This window comes from Anneissia japonica, unplaced genomic scaffold (assembly GCF_011630105.1).
Source record: "Anneissia japonica isolate Jap-2015-1 unplaced genomic scaffold, ASM1163010v1 scaffold1231_len1163931_cov198, whole genome shotgun sequence".
Classification (NCBI taxonomy): domain Eukaryota; kingdom Metazoa; phylum Echinodermata; class Crinoidea; order Comatulida; family Comatulidae; genus Anneissia; species Anneissia japonica.
The window spans coordinates 414,019-441,269 of record NW_022728604.1 but is presented as its reverse complement, the minus strand read 5'-3'; the positions used below and the strand labels follow the sequence as shown (position 1 = coordinate 441,269).

Below are 27,251 nucleotides of genomic sequence, written 5' to 3'. Positions count from 1 at the left end.
GTTAAATGTAAACTAATATTGAAAACTGATATTGTAGACTTTTTCAGAGAATTTTTGAATCTAAAAAAAAACCGCTGATAATTTTTAATTGACCAAATTAACCATTTTTTTCCACCTGTAGAAGTCTCATAGTACAGGTGGATATTATTTCAAACTTCTAAAATTAGCTACAGTTTCAGCCATTATTTATATCCCACACGCTTTTATATATAATTTGTCACTTTTCACAGTCTTAACATTTCCTTTTTTAATCGAAACAAACAAGTAACAACACCTGGTTTTACGGAGGTGATAAATCTGATGTATAATGGACTGTTCCGCTAAGCCACGCCCCTTAGATACTGTTGCTAAGGTCCCAAAAAACGACAGCGTAAACGTAAGCAAACATCATGCCTTTGTAGGACATCACAAGTTTTGGGGGCAAGTGCATATTCTTGGCTCTGGTCTGTTGTTCAGATTTTAAGTTAAATTGACAGGTTATTTGTTAAGACTCTCCGTCAGCTTTATTTTGGTTTAATTAAAAAATATAGTGAGTGTTTCTTGCACTGAAAACGTGCATACAGTAAGCTTGTTCAAACATTAGCAGTCAGATAAGGTTATTAAGCATTAAGTTTTATTTTTTTATTATACACAAACAGATGTAGTAAATCTCAAGATTCTTTGCATGGTTTCTTTGATGCCTGTCACACACTAGTTAGGCAAGACTGTTTTTATACCTGGTTAAATGAATCCACCGCCGCCAATAATGATGATTTTGAGTAAAAATAAAATTTTATTTTGGCCAATTAGCGCACCCGCACCACAAAAAAAAAAAAATGGAAATTTCAGAAAAAATATAAAAAGTTTAATTTTTTTTCTGCCCTCAGATAATCTTTAAAAAATAATTTGCGAAACAATAAAAAAAAAAGACTCGCCTTAACTCAGCTTTCAGCTACCGAATATTAGATGCGTACTGTAAGGCATTTCTCATTTGCCAGTCCTTCATCTTTTAATTTTTGCTTTGAAGCATGTCATTATGCACTCATTACTGTTACGCAGTTGGCTGAGAACGTGCATATTCAATTGGTCAATCGTTTCCTTTCACCCTGAGCTCTATTCTCAAGTCCAAGAATCTGATGTAAAATGCGCCTCACAGAGCTAGTATCACTGCATGAGACTCAAAAGATCTATGCTATCCTTTATTTACTTCCTTACGGGCATATATTCGTAGTCTGCTGAGTTCATTTTATATGTGTGCTGTAGAAAAGCTGAATTTCTGTTACAAGAAGGCTTAATAATTATGTTAGTGTTTATGGAGAGATACAGTAAAGGCAAAAATTCAAAAAATTAACAAGCTGTTCCTTTTTTTTTTTGTATAATTTGTCAATATCATATTTCCAATGAATGATTTTATACTCAGTGGTTGATTACAGAATGTGAAATGATCCGCCTTGTAACTTGCATACAGTGTGACGTCAATTCAATAATAAAACGACTGCATTAGGTTGAAGTGAAATTTATTGGAGAATTTATCTTTATATTTGGACAGGTTTGATCAGGCACAGCCTACATTTAGAAAGAAATTTTATGTTGAATCAGCAACCTTCATGTTTGGCAAGTCTGATTTTATACATGAAATTAATTCCTTCAACATTGCTGTTTCATACTAGTTGTACGTAAGCCATGTATCATACAGTTAGTCACCCAATGGCATAGAGAAGCATCTGGATGTTTTTATTTGAACATAATTGTTAAGGGATTTAAATAAGGACTGAGTGATGTGTGTGTATACTGTAGCCACTGTATATATTAGCAATATTTTATTAGTGTTCTGTGAACTATAGGCCACACAATTTAATTATCAGGTAAGTGATACAGTGATTTTCATTAGGCCTGCTGTAATTGATATGCCAAATTAAGTTGTGCTACTGTATATATCAAGATCAATTTGTCTTAGGACATTTTTTGCAATTAGGATATTAGAATAAATCAAAGGAAAAACTTCATAACCACGTCATCATTTTAGGTTATTGGAAAATGTTGCACAAAAACTGTTTTGGTAAATAAGAGAAGTTTTTTAAGGAGTCATCAACATTTCATTTTATACTTACAGTATTTGGAACAATGAAAAAAAAAAAAAAAAAACACATTGGTTTGAAGGTCCTAAAGTTTTGTTTCATCAGGCTCAACAAAAAGTGTCCCCACATCTACAATTAGTTGATTACAGTTTTTAAAATTATTTATTTAAAGTATGTTCAACTATGTTGTAAATCACTGATTTATTGCATTTATTGCATTCATCTACAAAAAGTGCATGCTAAAAATTGCCAATAGCAAACTTAATGAAGCTGGGGCAGATGCAGTTGGTGAAGGGGGGTCAGACAGTGCGATTGCACCGTCTGCACTCCCCTACAATAAATGGTATTAAGAAAAATAATTGTTGATTTTTAAGGTGTGAGAGTGCAATTTTTGGACACCTAGAGGTCCTTATTCCCACGCATCCCCTACTACCAAATTCTGCATCTGCCCCAGTGAAGTGCTATAATATGATGGCAACTGGCCTGGGTGGTCAATCTCTTTCAAAAGACAAACACACAAATAACGCTGTACAAAAGTCTATGAGATACAGGACTTGAAAAAGTGCGCAACCAGCAGTTGAAGGTACAGTACTGACATTTAACCTGGAGGCATTTTAGGGAAAAAAATTATACACAATAATATACACTATAATAGTGTTACAGATAACATTTGGTCCTGCAGGCATCTGATCAATCTTCATTGCCGGCACAAAAAAATTTTTCCATGCCTGATGAGATGAGAGTTGTTTTGGCTATGAGGAAAACTATTAGGTCACTTTTAACAGGACTTGGGTCTGTCTCTTATACACCATCTTTAACCATCAAGGCTACAGTTCCACATTAACAAAAAAATATATATTTAATGTATTGAATCTTGACAAACATCAATGTTGTATTTTGAGTGAAGATCTGTGCAGCTGCAGGTGTTACATGCAAAATTGTTGACTTGATGAATGACAAGAATGACAAATGTTGATTTTATTGTTTGTATTGATTCATGGGGATGACAGTCTTTATCAAAGGCACAAACCACAAAATGAATCATATCGCACATTTAGCTGATACAGTACTGTACAATGGTTACGCCAAAATATTGTACTTGGGTTGGAAACTGAAGGGGTTTTTCCGTGGAAATCGTTTTTTTTCATTTTATGGTAAGTTATCTTGGTCATATAGAACCACACAAATTTGAAAAAGTTGTACCTTGTAGTTCCGCATGGTGTTTGAGTTGTGTTTAGTGCAATATTTGGTCAGTTCATGGTTCTTTAACTTATTTTTGTGGCTACTACGCTTGCGCAAAGTAACCGCTCTGTCATCAAAATGCTTTCCCGATGTAAGTGATGGTAACTTTCGTAAGTCTTTGATCGTGAACCGAAAACAAGGTTACGAGTAATAGCTGAATCTACCGCATTACAAAACCAAACAAAACTACTTGATTAGTATTTTGTTCTGCAAATTGTCAAATGTAAGTTTTTTGTAGATGTTTGAAATTGTAGGCCTACGTAGAGGTACTGATTTTAATGTGTTACTATACTAATAGTAGTATTAGTAATATTACAGTAGATGAAAATTTGTTTTGACATTTCATTTTGGGTCTGGTTTTTCCGTTGAGTTTCAGTTTACATTACTTCAGTATAGGTTAGCCTATGCTGGTATCTGTCATTGGCCCGCCAGTCAATCGTACGCTACGTCATTGAATCGTAGAAGCCATAGCTAGACTAGATCGTCCACAGAGACTACGCTAGGGCCTACAGTAGTTATTATGAGGGGTGATGGTAGGATTTGCCCGACGGGGGTCCGATGTCTCAGTTAAGAGCAAAGTGTACATGGTCGGGTGTCGCCTAAAATCATTTGAAATTGGTCCCAATGGCGAAGCCCCCAAAAATGTTGGATAAGTTAAAAGTAGTAAAAAAAAACATGTAAGCAGTAGACACACACTCCTTCTGGGAGCATATTTTTACTGTATTCTATTCATATGACTATCTTTAAACGTATGCTCTGTAATTTATTAATATTGTGTATAATTATAAGTAGGTTTAATAGTATCTTCTTTTATGTATTGGATGTCACAATTTTATATTCATAGACTCTATAGTACAGTATGTACTGTATTGATGTTGTTCTTAGCTTTCAACGACCAATGTAATTTCTGTGAGGACAAATATATTTGATTTGGATTCTGATTCATACTGTACATAGTATTTTGTTATGTCAAAACATAGGATGTTGAACTCACATTGTTGACTGTAGTCTATACAGGATATCTCTTAAGTGTTTCTCCAAATTCCTTCACTTTGCATATTATATTCTAAAGGTCAGTAAATTATTGCCACCGCACCTGCAATATTTAGATTACAAGATAATACTTTGAGGGAATTTTTGGGGAACCAGGCAAACTAAACCAATATTACACAACACTCGTCTCAATAGATCCGTCCATCTTTTACTCACTATTGATGCACATTGCAAATTTCTCAAAATGGGGAGAGCTATCGAGATGAGAGTTTTGGGGTAATAATAACATAAATTAACCTGTACTCTAATCTCTATTAAAACTAATTGTTAACCAATTTGTAGTTATCAGTGTACAGTAGGTGAAAGTAAATATATTATGTTACTTGATAAACATTGTACTCCCTTTTCTTTCACAGTTCGTTTTCTTAAAAGAACATGACGATGGAGAAATACGAAAACTTGGGTTTAGTAGGAGAAGGGAGCTATGGAATGGTGCTAAAATGCAAACATAAGGAAACCAATCAAACTGTTGCTATCAAAAAATTTCTCGAGAGTGAGGATGATAAAATGGTGAAAAAAATTGCCATGCGGGAGGTTAGAATGTTAAAGGTAAATTGTCAATTTTTTTTTGCTGTGTTACTTCTTTGTTCGATACACCAGACAGCAATTGAATTCGGTATCTGGGTCAAATATTCCTAAATGTAGGGAATATTGAGAAGGTTGAAGTCTGAAGTTGGGGATATTCTGTATCCCTATTGTACTAATTTCTTTTGGGAGGCTTAGGTATTTCTTGAACATGATGAAATAGATGGATGACCTCTGTAGATAATATGTTGATTGTTAATGTACTAACATAATTTGGTTGTCCTGAATGGACACTCTTTATCTTGTTTACAGAGCAGATTAATTGATTAGTTATCTTTTTAACACGAAAGATGTAAGTTTTACTGTAACGTTTGCAGTCTAACATATTCGTGTTATTATTTAACATGAACCTGCTTTGACCTGTCAGTCATATTAAATTAGAACTGTAGACCTCCTGAGCTCATGATTTCTAGATGGATTTCTCTGAATGGCTTATCAGACATGCAATGGGAGGTCTATGCCACAAGCACAATAAAGGTTGCATTATTAGAGATGGTGTTACCTGTGTTATAAACACTTGTTATACTCTGAGAGTGTGAACGAGTATGATGTGATTAGTTACTCAAGTATAAGCTAAGAAATTGCCTGGGGGATTGTAGTGAGGGTGAAATAATGGGGTGGCCCCCATGGCATGGCAAGAAGATGGAAAATGATTTTGCCGGTATAGCCTATATGAATGCAAACAACTGTATACATCCTAATTATGTATGCTAAAGTTAATTCTTAACACTGAACATAATTAAAATTAGAAACATTTAACATAAACAGTCAATTTAACATTATTTCTCTTAAAGGAAATAGTCATCAATGCAAAAGACTTACAAATTATATGACTAAATAATCTCTATTTTTGGGGGAATTTGTTCTTGTCAATGACCCAATACACATTATGGGCGACACTTATTTAGGTCACAAGTGACACCAAGAATTAGGATAGTAGAACACTCAATGAGCAAATGTCACTGTCAGAATTCCCAAATGGAGTTGAGTACAGTATTTGAAATTGTCATGTTCTCTAGAATCAAAGTGATATGTCAGTATACAGTAATTATGTTTATCATTGATTTAACTTGCTGTCTAGACTTAGTTAACAATATGATACCACTTTGGGAAGGTATGAAAAAAGGATAACAACGAAACTTTACAGTACGCCAAATTAAATTCCATGTCTTTCTCGAGGTTAACTATTTAACACTCAAGCACAGTATTTTGTGCAGTTAATTAATTTGAGACATGTTATGGAGCACAGTGCTAATAATTGCCTAACACAGGCTGCTAATTTTAATCTTATCCATTAATTTATTGTCAGGTACATATTCTCAAAAGTAAAAAATAAAAAATATAAAATGTTAAGATATCAGCCCTTACAATGGTGGTTTACAATGGGAGTAGACATCCAACTTTTAGGTTTTCTTTGAAAATTAAGTTGGACTATAGTAGTATGCAGTTGTTTATTACTAATTATATAATATAATATTTTGACTATATTTGATTATATTTTTAGAATTCATCACTACCAGTACCACTGAGTAAAAGTGTCCTATATCCAATGATTCGTCCTCTACTGAAACTATTTCAATCCCAGTCCCAATCATCCACAACCAATGCCTTCGTTGCTAAGCAATCTATGACCTCTGTTCATATGACTAAAAATATAGTTCATTTGTAAACAATGAGAGAGTTTAATATGGACTTGCTTGATCTCGATTGCTAGGTCAAATGGAAGGCCACAAATAGAGAATTACTGTAATATACTCTTTTACATTTTCCAAGCCATACGAGTCTTTAGATAGAAAATTAAGATCGATAGTGGGGGTGGACGTGGTCCCCCAATGTTTCCTAGTAATTGTGTACAGTAGAACCTTATAAATATCAAACTCTCAACCACAGTAATATTTGCTTATTTAATTTGGTTCCATCCATGGGGGTCAAGAATTCATTTTTATGAGCATCACCAAATTGGAAATTCAGTGAATCAATTACAGTAGCTGGTTAAGGAGTATATACATAGAAAACGTTGCGATATATTAAGATCCTCTCAAGTTGCGTGTCTAATGTTTACCCTCAATGTTTACCTACTCTGTAATAATATACCTTTCTAATGGCCATGAATGTAAACCCGGAATACAGTATATGAACACACTGCTGTGGGGCTTTGTTGGCTTTTTTTTTTCGATTTGACAGTCTGTCCAGAAACTGACCTACTTTCAATCATCCAGCGTCTGTTTTTGTAAAAACGTAATGATGATTTTTAACAGTACAGATTGACCTATTAGTATGTAGTGTAGTTTATTTTGTGAAATGTTTGCATAACACTAAAGTGTATTTTCATAAGTAAGAAAGCAAAGAATGTTTTTCCTACTGTATGTTAGGACAATTAGTTAACAACACATTGGGCTATTATTAGAAATAGAGCTCTTGATGGCATTTCATTTGTGATATTATCTCTACAAATTTTGTGTTGAAAATTCAAAAGCCAGTATTGTAATAAAGCTGAATAGTATTAATTGTACCCCTGCCAACTGTCTCGCTCTCTATCGCTTAGCTGCCAGACTGTAAAGTAAGGCCTGTGCGGGGAATACATCCTTTTTTGGAATTTCGGAAAAAATTAAGGACCAATTTCAGCGCATATTTTGCCGAAAAATAGGCTTTGACCCAATCTTAATAATACCTGATGTATTTTGCAGTAGTTGTGATTCTGCGTGCCTCTTTTCCTAGCAATTTTCTGTGCCAATTTGAGCTATTTTTTGCAGCATCATCAGTGCACTATAATAATTTACAGAATGGCTCTCCTGTATTATTATACATTATTAGGTATTAGCGAAGCAACAGAGGACCATTCCATGCTTAAATTTGTATTATGTAAACATAGTTAATAACTGCACAATGTTTCTACTCGAGAAAACTGGTGTACTTCCAGACCAGTGACAGGTTCTCTTCATGATTCCCATTAACAGTTTCTTTGTAATTTGTAATTCCCCCAACTTTGGAAAAAGGCAAGATTAGCCAATCAATAATAAGTCTATTGTTCTGTACTCTCATCCCGTAAATTTGTTTTCTTCATGTGTGAAGTACTGTAGTATAAATAATCTAGCTTAAATTGTGCCTAGTCATCACCAAGAAATGTTTTCTCTTTATTTAGAAACAAATTTCATCTTTTTTTTTCCTTCATACCAGTCAGATGTCGAACAATTTTGTGTTTGATGTGTCTGATGTCTTACAGTACTGTACTGTCATTTTGGAGGTATAAAATAAATCATTTACAATAACAGATAGGCGGGTACAGTAGATTTAGGGTATTAGTGGCCCGGATTAGATATGGGATGTTATAATGAGATCTAGGCCAATGCTTTTGTAGTTATTGATTTTGGTTACTGTTACAATAAGCTGTTGCGGGGTTCCTAAGATCTATTCTTCTGTGACTTGTTATTGTTGATACCTTGGTAAAACATCTTTTAGGATGCCTTTAAAAATACTGTACATCATTTTTCAAGGTATCAAGTGATCGCTCTTATTGTCATTTAAGCTGGGCACTCACTGTGTCGTGCGACTCGCACAACGAATCCAACTCGGCTCCCTGTATGCGCTAAACCATGTGATGCCGCCTGCTGATTGTCGGCGGCAGTCTGAATGGATTGTCTTAAAAAACGATCTGTTTGCACGCGCATCGTCGCGTTAAGTTCTTCATAGAATTGCATCGGGCACGGTGACCGCCGTGTCCGCCCGGCTTTATTTCTGATTTTAAGCTTATTATTCTTATAGCTTATATTGTTTACTTAAAAAGACAAACTGGTAGTCCTTCCATAGCCTATGTTTTATATTCTCATGAAAATGAGAACAGATAGCTCTGTAATTATAATAAAAAAGTGCCATATGGTATTACATTAGTCGGTAAGCCTACCATTCTCAAGATTCAATTTAAGATTCAATTTGTTTGTAGTCCAAAAGGAAATACAGAGCAGAATACTTTCACTGCATCACAAGCATTTATTAAACAACATAAATTTAAAATAGAAACAACAGTATAAGAGAACAACCTTAATAATTGAATTAATGTCAGTGTTGAAGACAACTTGAATTGTGTGAATAGTTTGTAACAAATATACAGTAGAAAGTTTGTTATCTATGTGCACATCATAGTGTAGGACCTACAGTAATTGAAAATTTAACTGATTCTTTATACTGTATTGTTTGTTTTAGATCAAATTGTAATATAGAGTATTGCATTCTATTTATTGTATTGTCTAGGCCTATATCCAGTCTCATTTATTCATTCAGTATATTTTTTATTACTATGTTGAGCGTTGCAAGCTGATAGGTCAACACCTTTGCGACCCCAAGCTGCTGTAGGAGGCCCGAGGTACCGTTCTCCCGGGAATTTACATTGCTATTCAAAATACCATACATGCAGTATAATGTATTGAATGTACAGTAGAGACATGTTTATAAAATATTTATGTGGTGGGATGCATTTGGAAATAGGAGAAACGACTAAGTGTTGTTGACAATGTTTGTATCTGTGTCTTTAAACTAAATATCCAACTTATTGACAGCAACACATGTTGCTAAAACATGATGGCTAGGTTTAAATGTTGTTAATAAAACTTTTTAGTTTACAATTCAAATTCTTTGGTTTGGTCATGCATCCTATAAAGGTTTAACATACTGTTATCTTTAATATATCCCATAAGACATTTAACATTCCCCTTAAGTAGTACCTTCTCTATGCACTTCTAAAAGGAAAAAACAATGTCGTTCGAAGAAAATAGTCACTCTACTGGGGTCTTTATATCTGTTTGTTTATCGCCATGCAAATTGCTCAATAAACACACTTTACACTAACAATAGCTTTACTTTTTTTTCAGCAATTAAGACACGAAAACCTAGTGAATCTCATCGAAGTTTTCCGGCGTAAAAAGCGTTTGTATTTAGTTTTCGAATTTGTAGATCATACGGTACTAGACGAACTTGAACGATATCCAAGCGGCCTTGATGAAATCATGGTGAAGAAGTGTTTATGGCAAATCTTAAAAGGCATAGATTTCTGTCACAATCACAATGTAAGTTTCCATTTAATAGACATGATTATATTATATTTCTTGTATATTTATACAATTTAATTTCAAGACTAGGGATTAAAACTGAATTTAGTTTAGCAATCATCTGAGCATGCTTACATTAAAAATTAATTTTATTTTTTTTCAGCAGCTCATAAGATGACAGGAATGTAATTTTATTGTAAATAAGGTGGGAAAAATCAAGTGAAAGATCACATACTTGAAACTTCAATCACCTTGAACATTAAAATGCTATCAGTAAAAGTAAATTTATGCATAAATATGTCTCAAGTGTATTACAGTAATGTAGAATGGAAAACAGTGTAACATAATATTTGAGGAGAGTTCCTTTAGAAAATATAGGTTAATAAAGAGATTGGAGGATAGGGAAAATGTCTAGGAAGTATATTCTCAGAAATCGGGTAACCAGAGAGGGAACACTACGTCTGAAAACAGTCTTTCTTTTCTCATAATAAGATAAATAGGGATACAGAGGAAGAGAACACATATGCTCCAGGCTATCTTTCCTCGGAAATTGACTTAGAGAAGACAATGTTTGAAGTGTCGTTTAACAATCTATCAAAAAGGAAGCTAATTAAATCTATCAAAAGAATCAAAGTTGAAGAGACACAACCCTTGGTGAATAGCATCTTTATCAATCAATCAACATGCTTTTGTAAAGCGCCATCATCCACAGCAAAATGCGACATTCAGTGTCGCAACTCATTAGCTATTCCGGCAAGTAAAAAGTTCAAGGTAATTGTGACCATGGACAGATCAAAGGCCGATGTGAATCATTGACTTCTTAGCAGAGCAATTTAATTATTACACTGTAACCTTAATAACCAAACTACACATCTCCATTAATAAATGATGATAATTGGCCTTTGGACAACAGAATAACCGCCTCAAACAGTATAGCCCTTGAACTATCATAAATTCACTAAAGCTTATCAGATTCGATAACTTTGGATCAACTAGGCCGATATTTGTTTATTTATAATAATTTTGAAACAATAAATTAATGTTAAAAAACATCAATATTTTGCATTTTTTATGCTTCAATCTTGCACTTAGGAGTGGGGTGGGACCAGCTAACTTGAAAGCGTTATAACGAACCTCTTTCTTATGATGTCCCCAAGAATTTATTTGTTTTATTATTTTTTTGTTAGATTGATCAAATGAATAAACAAAGTGAAATGATCAGTCCTGTTACAAAAACCAGTAATCACTGATTGTACATTAGCCTTCAAGATACAAATATACCACTGTCAGCGCTAAAACAGAATATTGCTTACGATTATGTAGAACGAATTATTAGGATCACGGTGTATGTTGCACTGTATTAGTCGTTGCTTAGTCAATGATACAGTACTTCAACTTTACATAGGATTAAATGAAAAAGAAGTCTAGGATTACAAATTCATTACAAAATGAACGAGTCATTTGATTAAAGTCGATACCCAGAAATTTAATCAGCCTACTCTTCAATTCACAAAAAAAATTTTACAAAAAAATTTAAGCTGACCTACTGCAGTATTATTAAGTATATTGATTGTTTTTTTTAAACTTGTATGGTTAGGATCCGTAGATACAGTGTTCGGTTTCAACCCCTCGGGTGAGTGAGCTGATTCTGTACTATAAGAACTGCATCAATACTATCTTTGCCCAGAGCTACAAAACAAAAACCCTGTGTGGTCATTGCTTGTCACATCAAAATTTTCAATTCATACACTAAAGAAATGCAGAGAGCCATACACTAAAGAAATGCAGAGAGCCATGGTACAAGTCAATTATTTTTGTTCAGTGAAATTAGAATTGCAGCAATAGAAAATGAAACAATATGTTTTTCTATCCTCAAGCTATAGATACCAACAGTTGGTCAAAGTTATTTTTAGGTTCGTGTTAATACACATGACTGCCGTGTTTGTATCTCATCTTGGTAACAAGTAAAGGAATATGAGTACGTTTATTGACTACCCTTTTGTCTTGAGCTTTCCACTCTAACGAACTATTTTCAAATGAGGGTGCTGAATCGCTTAATTGCTTTATATTGATAACTGACAGTAGATAGCAATGAGATTAATCAGAAGATTATAAATATACATTATAAGTAATTTGGCAGGTAGTCAAGCATTGTAATCTAATTAAAATCATTAAGTGTTAAGCAGTCAATTGAATTAGAGTGGAACTAAAAAGAAACACAAATTATTTATTATAACATATCAGTGATCTTTCCCGGTATGTAAAGCCCCTGACTATCAAATATTATTTGACAAAAACATGTGACATGGCTAAATATGGTCATGATTACATCACATCATGATCATATATAGGTATATCATGACTATATGGGCATACGTTTTTTGTTATAAAAAAAAATTATATTTGATAAAGACAGTCATTTATCTATATACATCTTAAATATTTTATTGAGTGCTCTATGTACCGACTTGTATAGTAGTACAGTTATATTTGGCCAGTAATTTTAGTGTGAAATAGGAAAAAAATGACATTGGTATCTTATTGGGGACAAAACAATTTACTATTCACTATTCAGTTTCTAAAACTCTTTCTTCTTTTCGCAGAGCCGTAGGCTTTACCCATTATTAATTACAGTAGGTCTATAAAGATCAACGTAGACCCATGGCAAATTGGTATTTGGTAGAATACGATACCTATACAACAGAGAGATGTTATACATAGGTTTCTCCCTACATGTCCCCTGGGTGAGTTTCTGCCCAAAGGCCTTTGGTCCACATGTGATAAAACTTGGGAGGTTGATTATTAATGGCATGTCTTCTGTATGGCATTGTGCTTTTCAGTAAAGTGGTCAGATCTTAGCCAGAGTTTAACTCGGGGCCATTTGAATTGGAATGCAAACAAATACCGAAAAAGCCAGAGCATTTATTTTATAAAATCACTGAAAAATTGTAAAAAAAAAAAAAATTGTGTGTACTCCAGGCAATAATAGTATGGTAACAATGCTACAGGTAGTGTTATGGTACCGTACATCTAGGTAACATAACAAATGCACACTGCTTTACCGCATTGATAAGGAAAAAATAACGGTAAGAATCTTTTATCATCAATATCTAAAAGGCCTAAATACTGTAGTATACTTTTTCTCATGACTACAACCACTTCGTAAGCTTCATAAAGCGACTTTGCTGATAAAAGCATCATTTTACTATAGGGCCCTGAATATCAGCTGACCTTCTAGTATACGCTGGAAGGTTCACCCTCTATAAAAATGTTTGGAACAAAAAAAAAATAATAAACATTATAAGCAGCAATAAATTTCATTTAATATAAATAATATAAATATATTTGTAAATATTCTATGAGCTAATATATGATAAACATGAGTTTTTGTAAAATATGATAAATGATTTAAATCATTAAATATGCAATAATTGTTCATGGCTTTACATGTTTTTAATTCATAGATTATTCATCGGGACATCAAGCCAGAGAATATACTAGTCTCCAAATCGGGTGTCGTCAAACTCTGTGATTTTGGGTTTGCTCGAACCTTAGCGGCCCCTGGGGAAGTGTACACAGATTACGTAGCTACCCGATGGTACAGGTCGCCAGAACTTCTTGTTGGAGACACAAAATATGGAAAGTAAGTGGAGAGTAATGGTATTTTGTTTAATGACATCTGCTACCCCCATTTAACAAAACACACGAGGGTCCCTCTCATGAATAATAACAGGAGGTGTTTGTTCTACATATGACCATTTACCCATAAGCATGTTTGATTGGGTAATCACAGGCAAGACTTGACCTGATCAGGGAAATGACTGCCCCTGCCCAACAATGAGTTCCAGGATCCTCCTGACTTGAGAGAAGAGTACTTGTTAAGGGTCCCACCTTGCGTTACAGGTATTCATTTATTTATTTTTTTAAAAAAGCAAGTTCTCGTAATCTCGAAGGTTCCGATAAGGGCAGTACAACAGAGACAGTAGAGTATATTTGCCCTAATGGCTGCCCATACAAAAGAGATCTATTAATCAACCAGCTGAGTGTTCCTAGAGCTCCTCATCGGAGCTAAAGAAAAAGAAGATCTCAATGGCTGTGTACTGTACAGTACATTTCAACCATTCTCATGGTCAATGACAGCCAGGTGTCTTCAACATGATGAGAGCTAGTGGAACAAGTAATGGTTCATTACTATACATAAATGAATAAAGTACATTCTAGAGAAAAGAGCTGGAAATTTTGTTTACAGCCCAATTTCATCACCAGGTGATTACTGTACATTCGTTCATTTGTTAGTGTTAATCCATAATCACAGGAGCTACACAGGTGTTAATGTAACTTCCTTTAGCGAATAATCGCGAATAATACTTTATAATTGCTGTTTTCAGTTGACTGGAACAGTCATAGCAGGGTCACCAGCGAGCAGGTTGACAGAATGACCCCCACTAGGGAGTACAGTGGAGTATAGCTGTTGAGGGTCTCGGCGGGGAACAGGGGGGGGGGGCAAGCTCAAATTTTTTAGTTAAAATACTGGTAATATTGCTTTCACAGGACAATTTATATTTTCCCCTTCCCATCAATAGTATAATTGGGTATCCTCATAGGATAGGTATTATTTGGAAACGAATTCAGTGTTAAATCACTACCTGGAAACTAAATACACCTCAGGAAGGAAGGAAGGATGGACTATGCACATTTTTTATAATTAGCGGTTGGCGCATCGGTTGTGGCTCTCAACCTTGAGGTCGGGGGTTCGAAACTCTCGCTGTGCAAATCGCTTGTGTCCTTGGGCAAGGCACTTTATCTACTGTTGTCTCTCTCCAACCAGGAGTACAAGTGGGTACCTGGTAGGTCTGAACACAACTGCGCTGATTAATAGCTGCAATATTATGGAATTCTCCCCAGGGAGCTGAGTATGTGTTCCAAAAGTGTTTGATCCAATGACTGGGGTAGTAATGTGAAGTGCTTAGAGGCATTGTGCATGAAGCGCTATATAAGACCGACATATTATTTTATTATTATAATTGATTTTGTATCCAATGACCAAGTGAAAAGCACCTTGAGCAATTCTTCCTGAAATGATATGTGCTATACATCCTATAAATGTATTTCTCATTTTTATTGATTCAACATAATGAATTTCCTGTTATGATATTATACAGAGCTGTAGATATTTGGGCCGTTGGATGTTTACAAGCTGAGATGTTGACTGGCGAGCCCCTGTTTCCTGGCGACAGTGATATTGATCAGTTATTTCACATCATAAAGTGTTTTGGTGAGTACTAACTTAAATTGATATTATTAAATTGTATTTTATCAATACCCTTTTAAAGAATGAAGAAGGGAAAGAAAAATCAGTTATTAAAGTATACGAAGTAAACTTTTACATTAGAATACATTTATTTTGTACTTATTAAGGAGGCCTTTATCTAAATTTGTTCCTTGAGTCTTAATATTCCTATTTTAAATTTTAAGTTTCTTTAGTTTATTAGGGTCCATTCTAACAATCTCAGGAATTGCACGTAAGGCGAGACATTTTTTATTCCTTGTTTAGCGAACCTACTGCTCGCCAATAATGATGATTTCAAACGAAAAATGAAAATGAATTTTTCTTTATTTTTATTATGCCCGCCGCTGCCTTGAAATCTCCAAAAATAAATAAAGTATATTTCTTCCTAATTATATAAATTTAAAGCATTTAACCATCCCATTATTACATTGTTTACATTCATCAGTAAAATTTCATTTTTACTTTCTCCTCTGTCTGGATGTTCTTGGCAAAACTATTTAAACTATCAGAAAAAACGAATTAAAAAAAACAAATTTTTTTTGCCCTCCCTTTGATCTTCAAAAAAATAAGTTTGCGAAACAAGGTATAAAAAAAAGTCTTGCCTAATTGTCAAAAATTTAAATTGGGCGGCATTTGGCACAGCAACAACATGATAGCCAGCTGCAAATGTTGCATGGTTGTTTGCTCAGACTAAATTTAAATACTTTCACAAGAATAGAGAGGTATTGTGACTAGGAGGTAGACCAACCACAAAGCTGATTACTACAGTAAAAAAAGAAATTAAGGAATGCTTAATTTGGTTTGTTTAATACTACGTCAGAGATCGCTCTAGCAAGAAAGATCTTTTGAAACGTGCTATATTGACAGACAAACCTTGTTTTTAGGTTATAAATAATAAAATTTGAATTGCTTTGTATATTTAAGTAAGTTATTACCGTAACTATCAATTTAAAATTAGAATGAGAATATATTTTTCATGCAAATTAGTTAGATTTATAAATACATTTCTAATATTTGATGCATCCTTCACTTGGGTGATTGTCGGTTTAAGGAATTATCAAAAAGCCTAAGATCAAGGAAAATTGACTTATCTCAATATATTTGGAAGTTGATAACAAATCAGATAGATAAGATAAGATACAAATTTTATTGTAATCTATATAAAAATTGAAGTTAAACAATTTTCTTTCAAACAAACAAATCTAAAAATCTAAAAAAAAAAATGATCATACAAGTTTAATAATTTAGGATACAGTACAGTATCAAACATTTTGTTTAATAAAAACATAATCCCTTCGACTGTGCAGGGAATAATTGCCATCCATTAAACAACCCAGTATAATAATAAAGTTTTTTGGTCTGTTTGTATATACTTGGGTAGAGATAATTCAGTGATTGTCCTTAAGTTATAAGATACATTACGAACTGAAAGGAGTAAATCGTTTGCGACTAGGATTTTTTAATTTTTGAAAGTATTCCCTGCACAGTCAAGTACGTCGATTAATTTTTCTTGCAGAACTCCTCTGCAAATCAGCAACACTGAGAAGGACTTCCTCTAGTAATATAAAGAAAAATAAATAAATAAAAATATAATCAATACAATGTTTTTATGAATTTTTAAAGGATTTTTCTTGATATTAATATCCAGTATATTTTTTTATATATGTCAATACGAACTGAATGATAGGCCATCAAGATATTCTGATATGATAGTAGCATGTATGGTACTGTCATACTGTGTAAATGTGTGTTTGCCTTTCAACAGATATATGATTGAGATGTCCCCAAGTACTGCATAATATGACCTATTGTGAGGCTATAATTTCAGGAAACTGACATTTCCCCATTATTCAATCTTTAAAGAATCATTAACTGAACATAATATCATGCTGTTGACGTAATGGTTTGCCATTTTTTTAGTTGTTAATGTCAAACTCTGATGATTTCCAAATGTTTATTGAAGATTCTGTCTTCTTTGTTTAACGGTAACATCCCTTGTGATGATAAAAACATGACAGTTTAATCTTGGCAACTGATTGCCTCAAGACAAGAATGAATGTAAACAAATAAATCTCTTCCTTTTTTTTGAAAAATGTTTTATAAAGTCAATTTGTACCTTTTTTTACAGGTAATCTAACCCAGAGACATAAAGAAGTTTTTATTAAGAATCCGCTGTTTGTAGGGATGCGGCTACCAGAGGTCAAGACGGTGGAACCATTAGAAAAAAGATTCCCCAAGTTGTCTTCTTTGTCTATTAGTATAATGAAGGTAAGCTGTATACAGTATTTCTTTTATTTGTGCATACTTAAGCGTAGTACAATAAATTGGCATTCAGACTCAAACAAAAAAATAACATGGTAAATAAAATGGTATTTATTGATACACACATCGATCGGATTGGGGATCAGATTCAACAATATTCACTAAGCGCAAGCTCGGAGGTCTAGTGGATATGACACCAGGCTAGTTATCTGGAGGTTGTGGGTTCGATTCCCACCTGAATCACTTTGGGAACCTACTGAGTATTCAGTACGATAGCAGGTATTTTCCTGATGCAAACACACATATACGCAAAATAACACGGCTATAAACATTGAAACATGAAAATGAAGTACAATATCATCCACTAAATTACAAAGAAACAATTTATTTAAAATGTTGAGATATTATCAAGAATACAACAGGTCTTGTCAGAATGTATGTTTGATTTCTCAAACCTATAACCTAAGACATCCATCCTCATAAATTCAGTTCCTTTTGTATGACTTACAAACTTTTCTGAACGTACTCAATGGAATAATTTGGATATATCCACCATTAGTTGTAAAACTAACAACTTTAAGACTCATATGAAAATATTTGTTTATCTTAATTACCAGTCAGATATCTATAAAAAAAAATACTCATTTTGCGATTTGTAGTTTTAATATTATTATTATGTATTTATATTTAAAAAATATGTATGATATTGTTATTATTATTATTACTTTTTGGTGTGTTGTTTTAGTTGGGGTCATCATGAGACAAGTTTATCTTCTAGTTTTGATTCCTGATAATGATCTATTTCTTTATCCTTACTAGTATCTTTTTTTTTACTTTAACGTAATTAATTGTCTGCATCTTTTCAACGTAAATGTAGCTGTTTGACCATTATGAAATGAATGTTCTACATACCGTATGTGGTATACAGCAAGCATTAACTAAATTCAAACTGTAATTATTTTTCATCTCAACAGAGCTGTTTACAGCTGGAGCCAGACAATAGGCCTACTTGTAGTCAACTACTGAAGCATGAATACTTCAAGAAAGATGGCTTCTCTGACCGTTACCCGGCAGAGTTACGTGCCAAGATTCAGAAAGAGATACAGGATAATCCATTACTACGGGAAGGCCGAAGTGACGGCAACAGTGCCGATGAAAAAAAGAAATCAAAGCGAAGTAAAAAGGTGAAATATGTGGCATTTCTTAAATTTCTGGTTTCAAAGATTTATGGAGAATTATTTTCAAATGAAAGTACACATGCTCATTGCCAAGTGGTGCATCCAAAATGCACAAATGTGACTATAAAGTAAATTTATTACTGTTCTTTAAATGATGCACACTCGACATAGCATATTTGCTAAACAAATCTCACTTTATATAACCTATAAGTGTACTGACAGCCACTGTAAGCCTTACGTTAAGTCAAGCTTCGTAGAAAAGCAAAATATGGTATGTTGTACAACTGATTTTTCTAAGACACAAAAAGCATATTTGACCGAAAAACTTGGGAGCGGTTAAATGAGATACAAATTTTTGAATTATTAAAAAACTGGGGCGTGGCGGGGTCGTAACTACCCTTTTCTCCACCTTTTCCCCCAGTTTTTTAAATATTCAAAAATATGCCCCGGATTTATCAATCTCAGCTTAGCGAATGTCTTATGTCAAAAAAGTTAAGATGTCCCTAAGCAAATATCCTAAGTTGATTTATCAAACCATCTTAGCAAAATCTTAGCTTAAAAATCGTCTTATATGGCACATGCATACAATCGACTGTTTGAGTTTAAGCAATTTTTAAGCTAAAGTAGCATTGATAAATCTGACTTAAGCAAAAAATATGGACTCAAGGCGAATTTAAGCTGAGTTCTAGTTTGATAAATCGTGCACCTGTATCTTATTAACCACTCCGAGTTTTTTTCACCCATTATGGGTTAGTGGCTTAGAAAAATCAGTTCTATAACATATCAAACATTTTTTTCCTCCAGGGCCTGACTTAAAAAAAAAAAAACAAAAAAAAAAACATAAAATAACGAAAACAGATTTAATCTCATCCACCATCGTTGAATTGAGCAATTTTCTTGGATATGATATCATATGTAATACTTTTTTGTAGCACGATGCCAGTCTAGATAAGGAACGAGAACGACATAGGAAAAAGCATGCAGAGTCAGAAAAATTAAGGAGGGCTTCAGTCGATACTGTGGCTGTGGAAGAAAGACAAACCAAGTCTTCACCAGAGAAAATTAAGGTTTTTATGTTTTTGGTTAATCATTATGGTGCTAATTATGGCTAGGGTAATGATGATAAATATACAATTTAAATATTACACATAAAACCAAGTACCTAAAATTTTGCAGTACTCATGAAGATGAATTGGTGTTATATTAAGATAATTAGTACCATAATAATTTTATAACAATTTATTTATTTCTTTGTAGGATATTTATGGAAGCGAGTCACTGCATGATACACAGCACAAGTCCAGCACAACTCTCCACCAGCATTCCACCCCCTCTGCCAACAAAGGGGGATCCCCGATCCCACCGATCAGCCACAATGGACCCACCAATCATGTATCACAAGGGCCTAGCCTAGCAACGGTCAACACATTGAGTATGGGCTCCGTGTCTCGGGGCATAAACTATTCAAATAGTGGTCCCCCTCCTTTAAGGTAAGCACTTACAAGGGATTTTTAATCAAAGGAACTCAATATAGATATTGAAGATCTGTGAATAACAGGATGGAGGTAGTGTAGTGTGGTTAAGATGCTTCCCTTCAAATCCTGGGGTTTAAATTCTACTCTCTGTTTATCAATTGTATAATTTTTTTGCAAGGTTTAATTCATCGTGCAAAGACTACAGTATTATGATTGGTAGGGGCAGTTAGAAGCCTCACCTTCCAATCCTATGGCCTTGGGCTCAACTCCTTCAGACCCTGGACAAAGTTTTTTTTTTCTATTATGAATATATGAATATCTTCCAGATGTTACTTTATAGAACATAATATACAGTAAGGGCCTGTAGTTAATTGTTTATGCATTGAATTGAAGAAACAGATACCCTTTGGTTCAGCAGTACCATAAGGCTACTGAGCATTTCTTTTAATAAATACTTTCCAATCAGTTGATCGGGCAATTAGACCTCTAAATTTACATAAATTTTTCAAACTCTTGCAGAGTGAATGAAAAGTTGAAGAAACCCAACAACAACCCTCTGTATAAAAAGTCACAAGCAGTCCCGTCGCACCACAGCACCAGCTTGACAACGCAAGTACAGAGTGAAAAGAGCGCCCTCCATGAGAAAACTATGCAGCTAGACAAAATGACGTTCAGTCAACGAAAGAAAGGTAACTCATCGCCACGACAAGAGATAACCTACACACACCTACCAAACTTAAAAGGCGCTGAAACACCACGTAAGGACAAGTTTTTTTTACATATCTTCCATGTTTACTTCTACAAAAAGATTATTTATACTGTATATTCTTGCGAATAAGGCAATCCGCATATAAGACGACCCCCAAGTTTGAGAAGACTTGAACGATTTTTGTATGTCGGGCATATATGACAACCCCCGGTTTTACCATCGAAATTCCTACTTTTTGCTGCTCTTTCTGGTCTTGGATACTGCATCTTGCTGGCTAAAAACAGATCCAAATGTAGGGCTACTCTTCCAAATAATATCACTGTATGGGCTATTAAATGTTCATCAAAATCATTTTTCTCCACATTTAAAATTGTGTTCATTCATATTAAGAGTTACTATCTTCAAAAACTGGACGATCTACACATAAGACGAACATGATTTAAATAAAAAATTTGTATGTGTTGTGCGTGTAAGACAACCCTGTTTTTTAATCGTAACTTGCTATTCAAAGCCTTGCCTTATATGCGAGAATACACGGTACATAGAAATAGAAAGTCCACTTTTGTTTTGTGTGAATAAATGTTAACTTCTAATCAGCAGCTATGAAGGGCATCCACTGCATTCTGGTAGGATAGTCTTGGCTCATTTGTTCTAGTAATTTTTTTTTTATCTCACAGATAAACCAGAGAGGAAAGCCAAGCCAAGTAAGAGCCTACATGGTACCACGATGCCTTCCATATCAACCATGGACCAGCGCCATGACAGCAAGTCACCGAACTCCCCAGACGACCGATATAAATCCAACCTGCCAGCTGTTTAGATTTAAAATCCCCACTGCAAAAATCCTCATCTAAAAAATGTGCTAGATTATAATAAATGTACATAAACTACTAAATATATCATTCTCTATTTTTATTTTCTCTTTTGGCTTTTGTAAATATTTATTATTACATTTTTATTTATGATACATATAATATTTAGTTGACGCGTCTGTGAAACAGATAGGAATGGAAATGATTCCTGGGGGTTTTTTTTCCTTTTAATATACACTTGCGGCTGAAATTTTTTGCAATACTTTTTTAAAAATTTCAATAGTTAGAATTAAGAATTATATTCTTTATAATTGGAAAACAAATTCTAATTTCTTCTTGATACCAAATTTGATAAATTCTGGCAACACAAGTCTAATATAATTTTTTTTAAAATAATACATACTCCTTGGAGTATGTTATTCTGTCATCTGAAAATAATCAGTGGACCCTCTGGTTTTTGAAGTCTATCTTCCCTATTTTCTGTAAGAGGGCGACATTGAAATAGTCTATAGGCCTCCCGCTCCAACATTGGCATCTGTTTTATACTGTATTTAATATACAGTACCTGTGTAATAATGAGTTATAACTGAATTATAGGTGTAGAATTCTACAATTAATATGCCATGTCATTTTCCTCAAGCCTGTATATTTCAGGTGAAACAAAGAATGCAAAATGTTTTTACAACATTGGTAATATCGTATTATGAAGTAGATTATTTTCTTGAATGTATTTTTGTTATTTAACCTTGTTTAAGATGATTAGTAAAGAAATTTTTAATTTATGAAAGGAAATCCATGTGGCATGAATAATGAAGTAATGGAAGAATGAAACCAGCATTTAAATAAATTATGCGCAATACTATTTTGTTAGGTTAACAAGGAGACAATACTTATTTTGATTAGTGATTCTTGTATGTTAAATATCCAGGTACTTCAGTAGTGGCTCAAAAAACATTATTCATGATAGCTTTATCCCTTACATTTGCACAAACAATACAAATAATTAATTGCCATATAAAAGGAAAAAAAACACAAATTTTATTTTATAATTTGTCAGGGTCTTAGCAAGAATATGTCCTTTGGATAGGAAAATGTTAAATTTTAAAATACTGAAATTTAAATTTTTAAAATTTGTACTAACTTCTTGTCATCATATGTCTTTATTAGCATTATCATATACAGTATTTAATCTGATTACCAATTCAACTAACAGAGATTACAGGTTCACTTTATTTTTAAATACTTTTGTTAACCATTGTTACTTTTATCTTGCTTTATAAGTTGTACGTAATTCCATATAATGATTTTTGTTTAAACTTTTATATTATTTGTAAGGAATTTGATTGATGTGTGCAATTTTTATAATAATCACCAAAAGTAGAAATTTTAGATTTGAGTGTCTTGTTAGTATCTGCATTGTCAGTGCCAATTTATCATTTGAAATACATAATATTAATATGCTTTTTGTTGACATGGTTAAATCAATAATCTTGAATATAACTACATGGAGGTTAAATGAAGAAACCAAGACAAGTTACTATGAAACAGTGGCGTATCAAGAGGAGTACACAGGGAAAAATCCCCCTCCCTCAGTTTTTCCCCCGTAGAAAATGTTTGAAACCAAAAATCATGCTCAAGTAGTAGTTAAAAATCACTTCATATCACCTTATTGTGGGAGCTAGTTCCTCCTCACTTAATCATTGATTCCCCCCATTCACATTTGTTTCCCCCACCCCATTTCAAAACTCTTAGATATGCTACTAATATGAAACTTTGAGGAAAGTGATGTAAGAAATTATGATTTAATGTCTTTTTTTTTTCATACCAGAGATGATTAAATACCTTGAAATATTTAATCATTAAGGCTTGCAATACTAAACAACTTTTTATTTTTCATATTGTCTTGAAAATTTAACTAATGATTAATAAAATAATGAGATTATCAAAATTGGAGTTGCTGGTGCAGTGGTTGAGATTCACCTGCTCTCCTGTGAGGTCGGAGGTCATTTAGACCTTTGCTCTGAATTTCACTTGTGTCATTGTGCTAGGCATTATGCCTACAGTTGTCGCCACCCAAGAGTATAAAGTGCACTGATTACTGCTGCAATATTTTTATATGGTTCCATGGGCGGTCGTTCCAATGTCTGCGGTAATAATTTGATAACTGCGTAAATGTGTGATAACTGGGTAAACATGCGTTAACTATTATTATTTTAGAATGCGAATCTTTAAACTAAATTTCACAGATGTGTGAAGCTATCTACTAAACTTACCCCATCCAATAGGCTTCCGTATTTCATGGGCACATCTATAAAGACTCCTTCCTCACAGATTCCATAGTAAACCTTCCACAACATAGCCACATTGTAAAATGCCAAAACCTTGTTCGTGTGTTTTCCTTATTAATTTTGATTTACCAAATCTTCAATGGTGTTCCAAAGTACTTGCCTACTGTTAGGTTTACTTCACAATTAATCCTTCAGTGTTTATAGATACTGTGTTACTAAGAAAAATCTTGAGAAATAAATCCACTTGGACTGACAGGTTTCATGAACAGTAATTCCTAGATTTTTTATTTTTATTACTTAAAAAAAAAAAAGGATGGTTTTGGTCAAGTTGTTGCTTATTGGCCAGTAATAAACCCATTCATGATTTCAGAATTACAACACCTTTGTTTTTGCCTTTATTAAATTATCAAAAATTTGGAAGTAATTTGTTTATATAAATTATTATGAAGTTATTCTCACAATTATGTTACTGTACTGTACTGAATCATTTTATGGAGCAAGTATAAGAGTATTTTTTTTTTTGTTAGATCGACCAGAAGTATTGTCTTCAAATGTCTGGTACAGTGGGATTTATTATTGCAAAACAATAGCACAAGTTTGAGGGAGGGATGTGGGAGGGGAAAGAAATTGCAATTTCACAATTGATTTTGCAAGCAAAATTGAAACTTTGGCAGTCTAACTAGGTTAATAGGGGAACATACTACTATCTTGCCCCTATGGATTTGCTAATGCTGTATATGTGAATTTATATTTGTATTACTGTACTGTTATTATATCCACCTGGTCTAACATGCAAATTTTTCAGTAACTGTGATGGTCATGTGACTGGTTGTATACAATTTGATTTGTTATTCATTCTCATTTGAATAAATTGAAAGATTCAATGCATATTGTGAGTGTATTTGTATTGATGCAACCAATCGTTTTTAATGACGATTTATTCAGACTGTTATAGACAATCAGAGCTGCAGTATCTCCTGTAGGCCTGTTTCAACAGACATTGCACGACTGTAGGTCAACGGAAAATGGGCTATATAAAATGGCAGTATAAAACCTGTTTTCTACTAGGCGAATTTATTCGCTTAAAATCGAAAGCGTTGGTTCATGCACATGCGTATTCACATTTCAGCAAAATCAGTAGTTCAAACTGTTTCTTTTTTTTTTCTATGCAAAAAAATGCCCAACCAATCAGAGCTCAGGAAGCGAACCAACGCGTTTGATTTGCGAGTAAATTCGCCAAGTGGACCACTATCATATATGCATTTTTTTTGTGAAGAACCAAGCATAGAGAAACATTAAGAACTCTGATTTGTACAGGCCGCATAGGCTTAGCAGGAACTGTACTACTGCCAGGCTGTACACACTGTCATTGGTCAACGAAGAAATGTGAAAACTAGTAGTAGCCATCCTACTGTAAAATGTACTGAAAACTTAGAAAGTAACAATTATCTGCCATGTCAACTCAGACGTACATACTTCACAGCACTGCAAAAGACCCATCTTTTGTTGTCACGCCTTTTTTAGCTCCTTGGTGGGCTATATAAAATGGCAGTATAAAACCTGTTTTCTACTAGGCGAATTTATTCGCTTAAAATCGAAAGCGTTGGTTCATGCACATGCGTATTCACATTTCAGCAAAATCAGTAGTTCAAACTGTTTCTTTTTTTTTCTATGCAAAAAAATGCCCAACCAATCAGAGCTCAGGAAGCGAACCAACGCGTTTGATTTGCGAGTAAATTCGCCAAGTGGACCACTATCATATATGCATTTTTTTTGTGAAGAACCAAGCATAGAGAAACATTAAGAACTCTGATTTGTACAGGCCGCATAGGCTTAGCAGGAACTGTACTACTGCCAGGCTGTACACACTGTCATTGGTCAACGAAGAAATGCGAAAACTAGTAGTAGCCATCCTACTGTAAAATGTACTGAAAACTTAGAAAGTAACAATTATCTGCCATGTCAACTCAGACGTACATACTTCACAGCACTGCAAAAGACCCATCTTTAGTTGTCACGCCTTTTTTAGCTCCTTGGTAACATTATGCACCATTTTGCTACCAAACTTTTAGTCTTGGGGAATCACTCTCACTAAAGAGTCTAGAATTGCTCTCACTCGCACTTGCCTTGGTTAAGTCGGGTTGACACTTATGTCATGATGTCATCTTACTATTAGCCAATCAGAGCACTTTGTGTTTCCTTCACTTCACTCTTCACAAAAAAAAATCTGGTACATTACTGTTCAATCATCATCATCACCACCAGTGCCACCAAGAGGGGGGGGGAAGATCCCCGGGGCCCAAGCCTACCAGGGGCCCATAGAAATTGCAGGTAGCATTTTCTTTTCAATACTTTTTTTTCAAAAATAATTATTACTATTATGGGCCCTCAATAATGGCATAGGTCCCCTAATAATGGGCCCCTCCAGATTGCCAGGGTCACCCAAAAAAATGTTTGCGCCTTCGCCGTAATCTTTCTTGCGCTTAGCGCTTGTAACTGGGGGCCCACACCAGCCCTTCCCCCTGTTACTGTTTCCCCTGTTGGCGGCCCTGATCATCACTACCACCATGAAGTATCTTATGCAAACAAAAAAACTACAGAAACCCCAAATACTGTAATGACAATAGCTTTACTATACATAAATTGTATTTGTACTGTACAAACTGTTTCCAAAACCTCTGTGTAATTACTGTATTAAACCTTTACTTTGTAGTTACTGAACAAACCATTTCCAGGCAACTTCCATGGCATGGAAGGCTGAAACCCCTGCACTGTAGGATTAAGTGCTTTTAGCATTGAAAGTTTTCTTCACTATAAACATAGTATTATATAAATAAATAACATGAAAATGGAACTTTTACATTTAGTCAGTATATGGAACTGTGGTTAACTGCTCAATTTCAATCAGTATACTATACAAACGTGTATGAACAATGTTTAAATCATTTGTATTCAGTCCTAGGTACTAAGACACCTTTTACATGAGTTAAATAATGCTGACATTAACAATGCTGGTATTATTACTATTGACTATTTTATTTATGTTGCACTTATAATAATAAAAATTATCCATGGGTGGAACTTCAAATAAAAAAAATCAAGTAGATTTCTATTTCTAGAATCATACATAAATGAATATAGTGTGTAATTATAAAAGATACATAACATTTGATTAATTAAAAATAGGATAATGTGGTTAATTAATATTACAACCATTTAATTAATTTAAAAAATAGGGGTCCTTTTGTTAATAAATCA

General features: G+C 33.9%; 1 protein-coding gene across 1 annotated transcript in view; it reads left to right on the top strand.

Moving 5' to 3' along the window:
* The window catches only part of LOC117114366 (cyclin-dependent kinase-like 4), a 32,284-nt gene extending 7,403 nt beyond the window's left edge, over positions 1-24,881 (top strand). Inside the window, exons 3-12 of the mRNA XM_033258019.1 lie at positions 4,709-4,901; positions 9,803-9,997; positions 13,444-13,622; positions 15,142-15,254; positions 17,398-17,537; positions 18,506-18,715; positions 19,642-19,776; positions 19,967-20,199; positions 20,704-20,942; positions 21,571-24,881. Of these exons, the coding sequence (XP_033113910.1) occupies positions 4,728-4,901; positions 9,803-9,997; positions 13,444-13,622; positions 15,142-15,254; positions 17,398-17,537; positions 18,506-18,715; positions 19,642-19,776; positions 19,967-20,199; positions 20,704-20,942; positions 21,571-21,713 (1,761 nt within the window). The 5' untranslated portion in view covers positions 4,709-4,727 and the 3' untranslated portion in view covers positions 21,714-24,881. The remainder of the gene's footprint in view (positions 1-4,708; positions 4,902-9,802; positions 9,998-13,443; positions 13,623-15,141; positions 15,255-17,397; positions 17,538-18,505; positions 18,716-19,641; positions 19,777-19,966; positions 20,200-20,703; positions 20,943-21,570) is intronic.
* Positions 24,882-27,251: the final 2,370 nt, after the last annotated feature.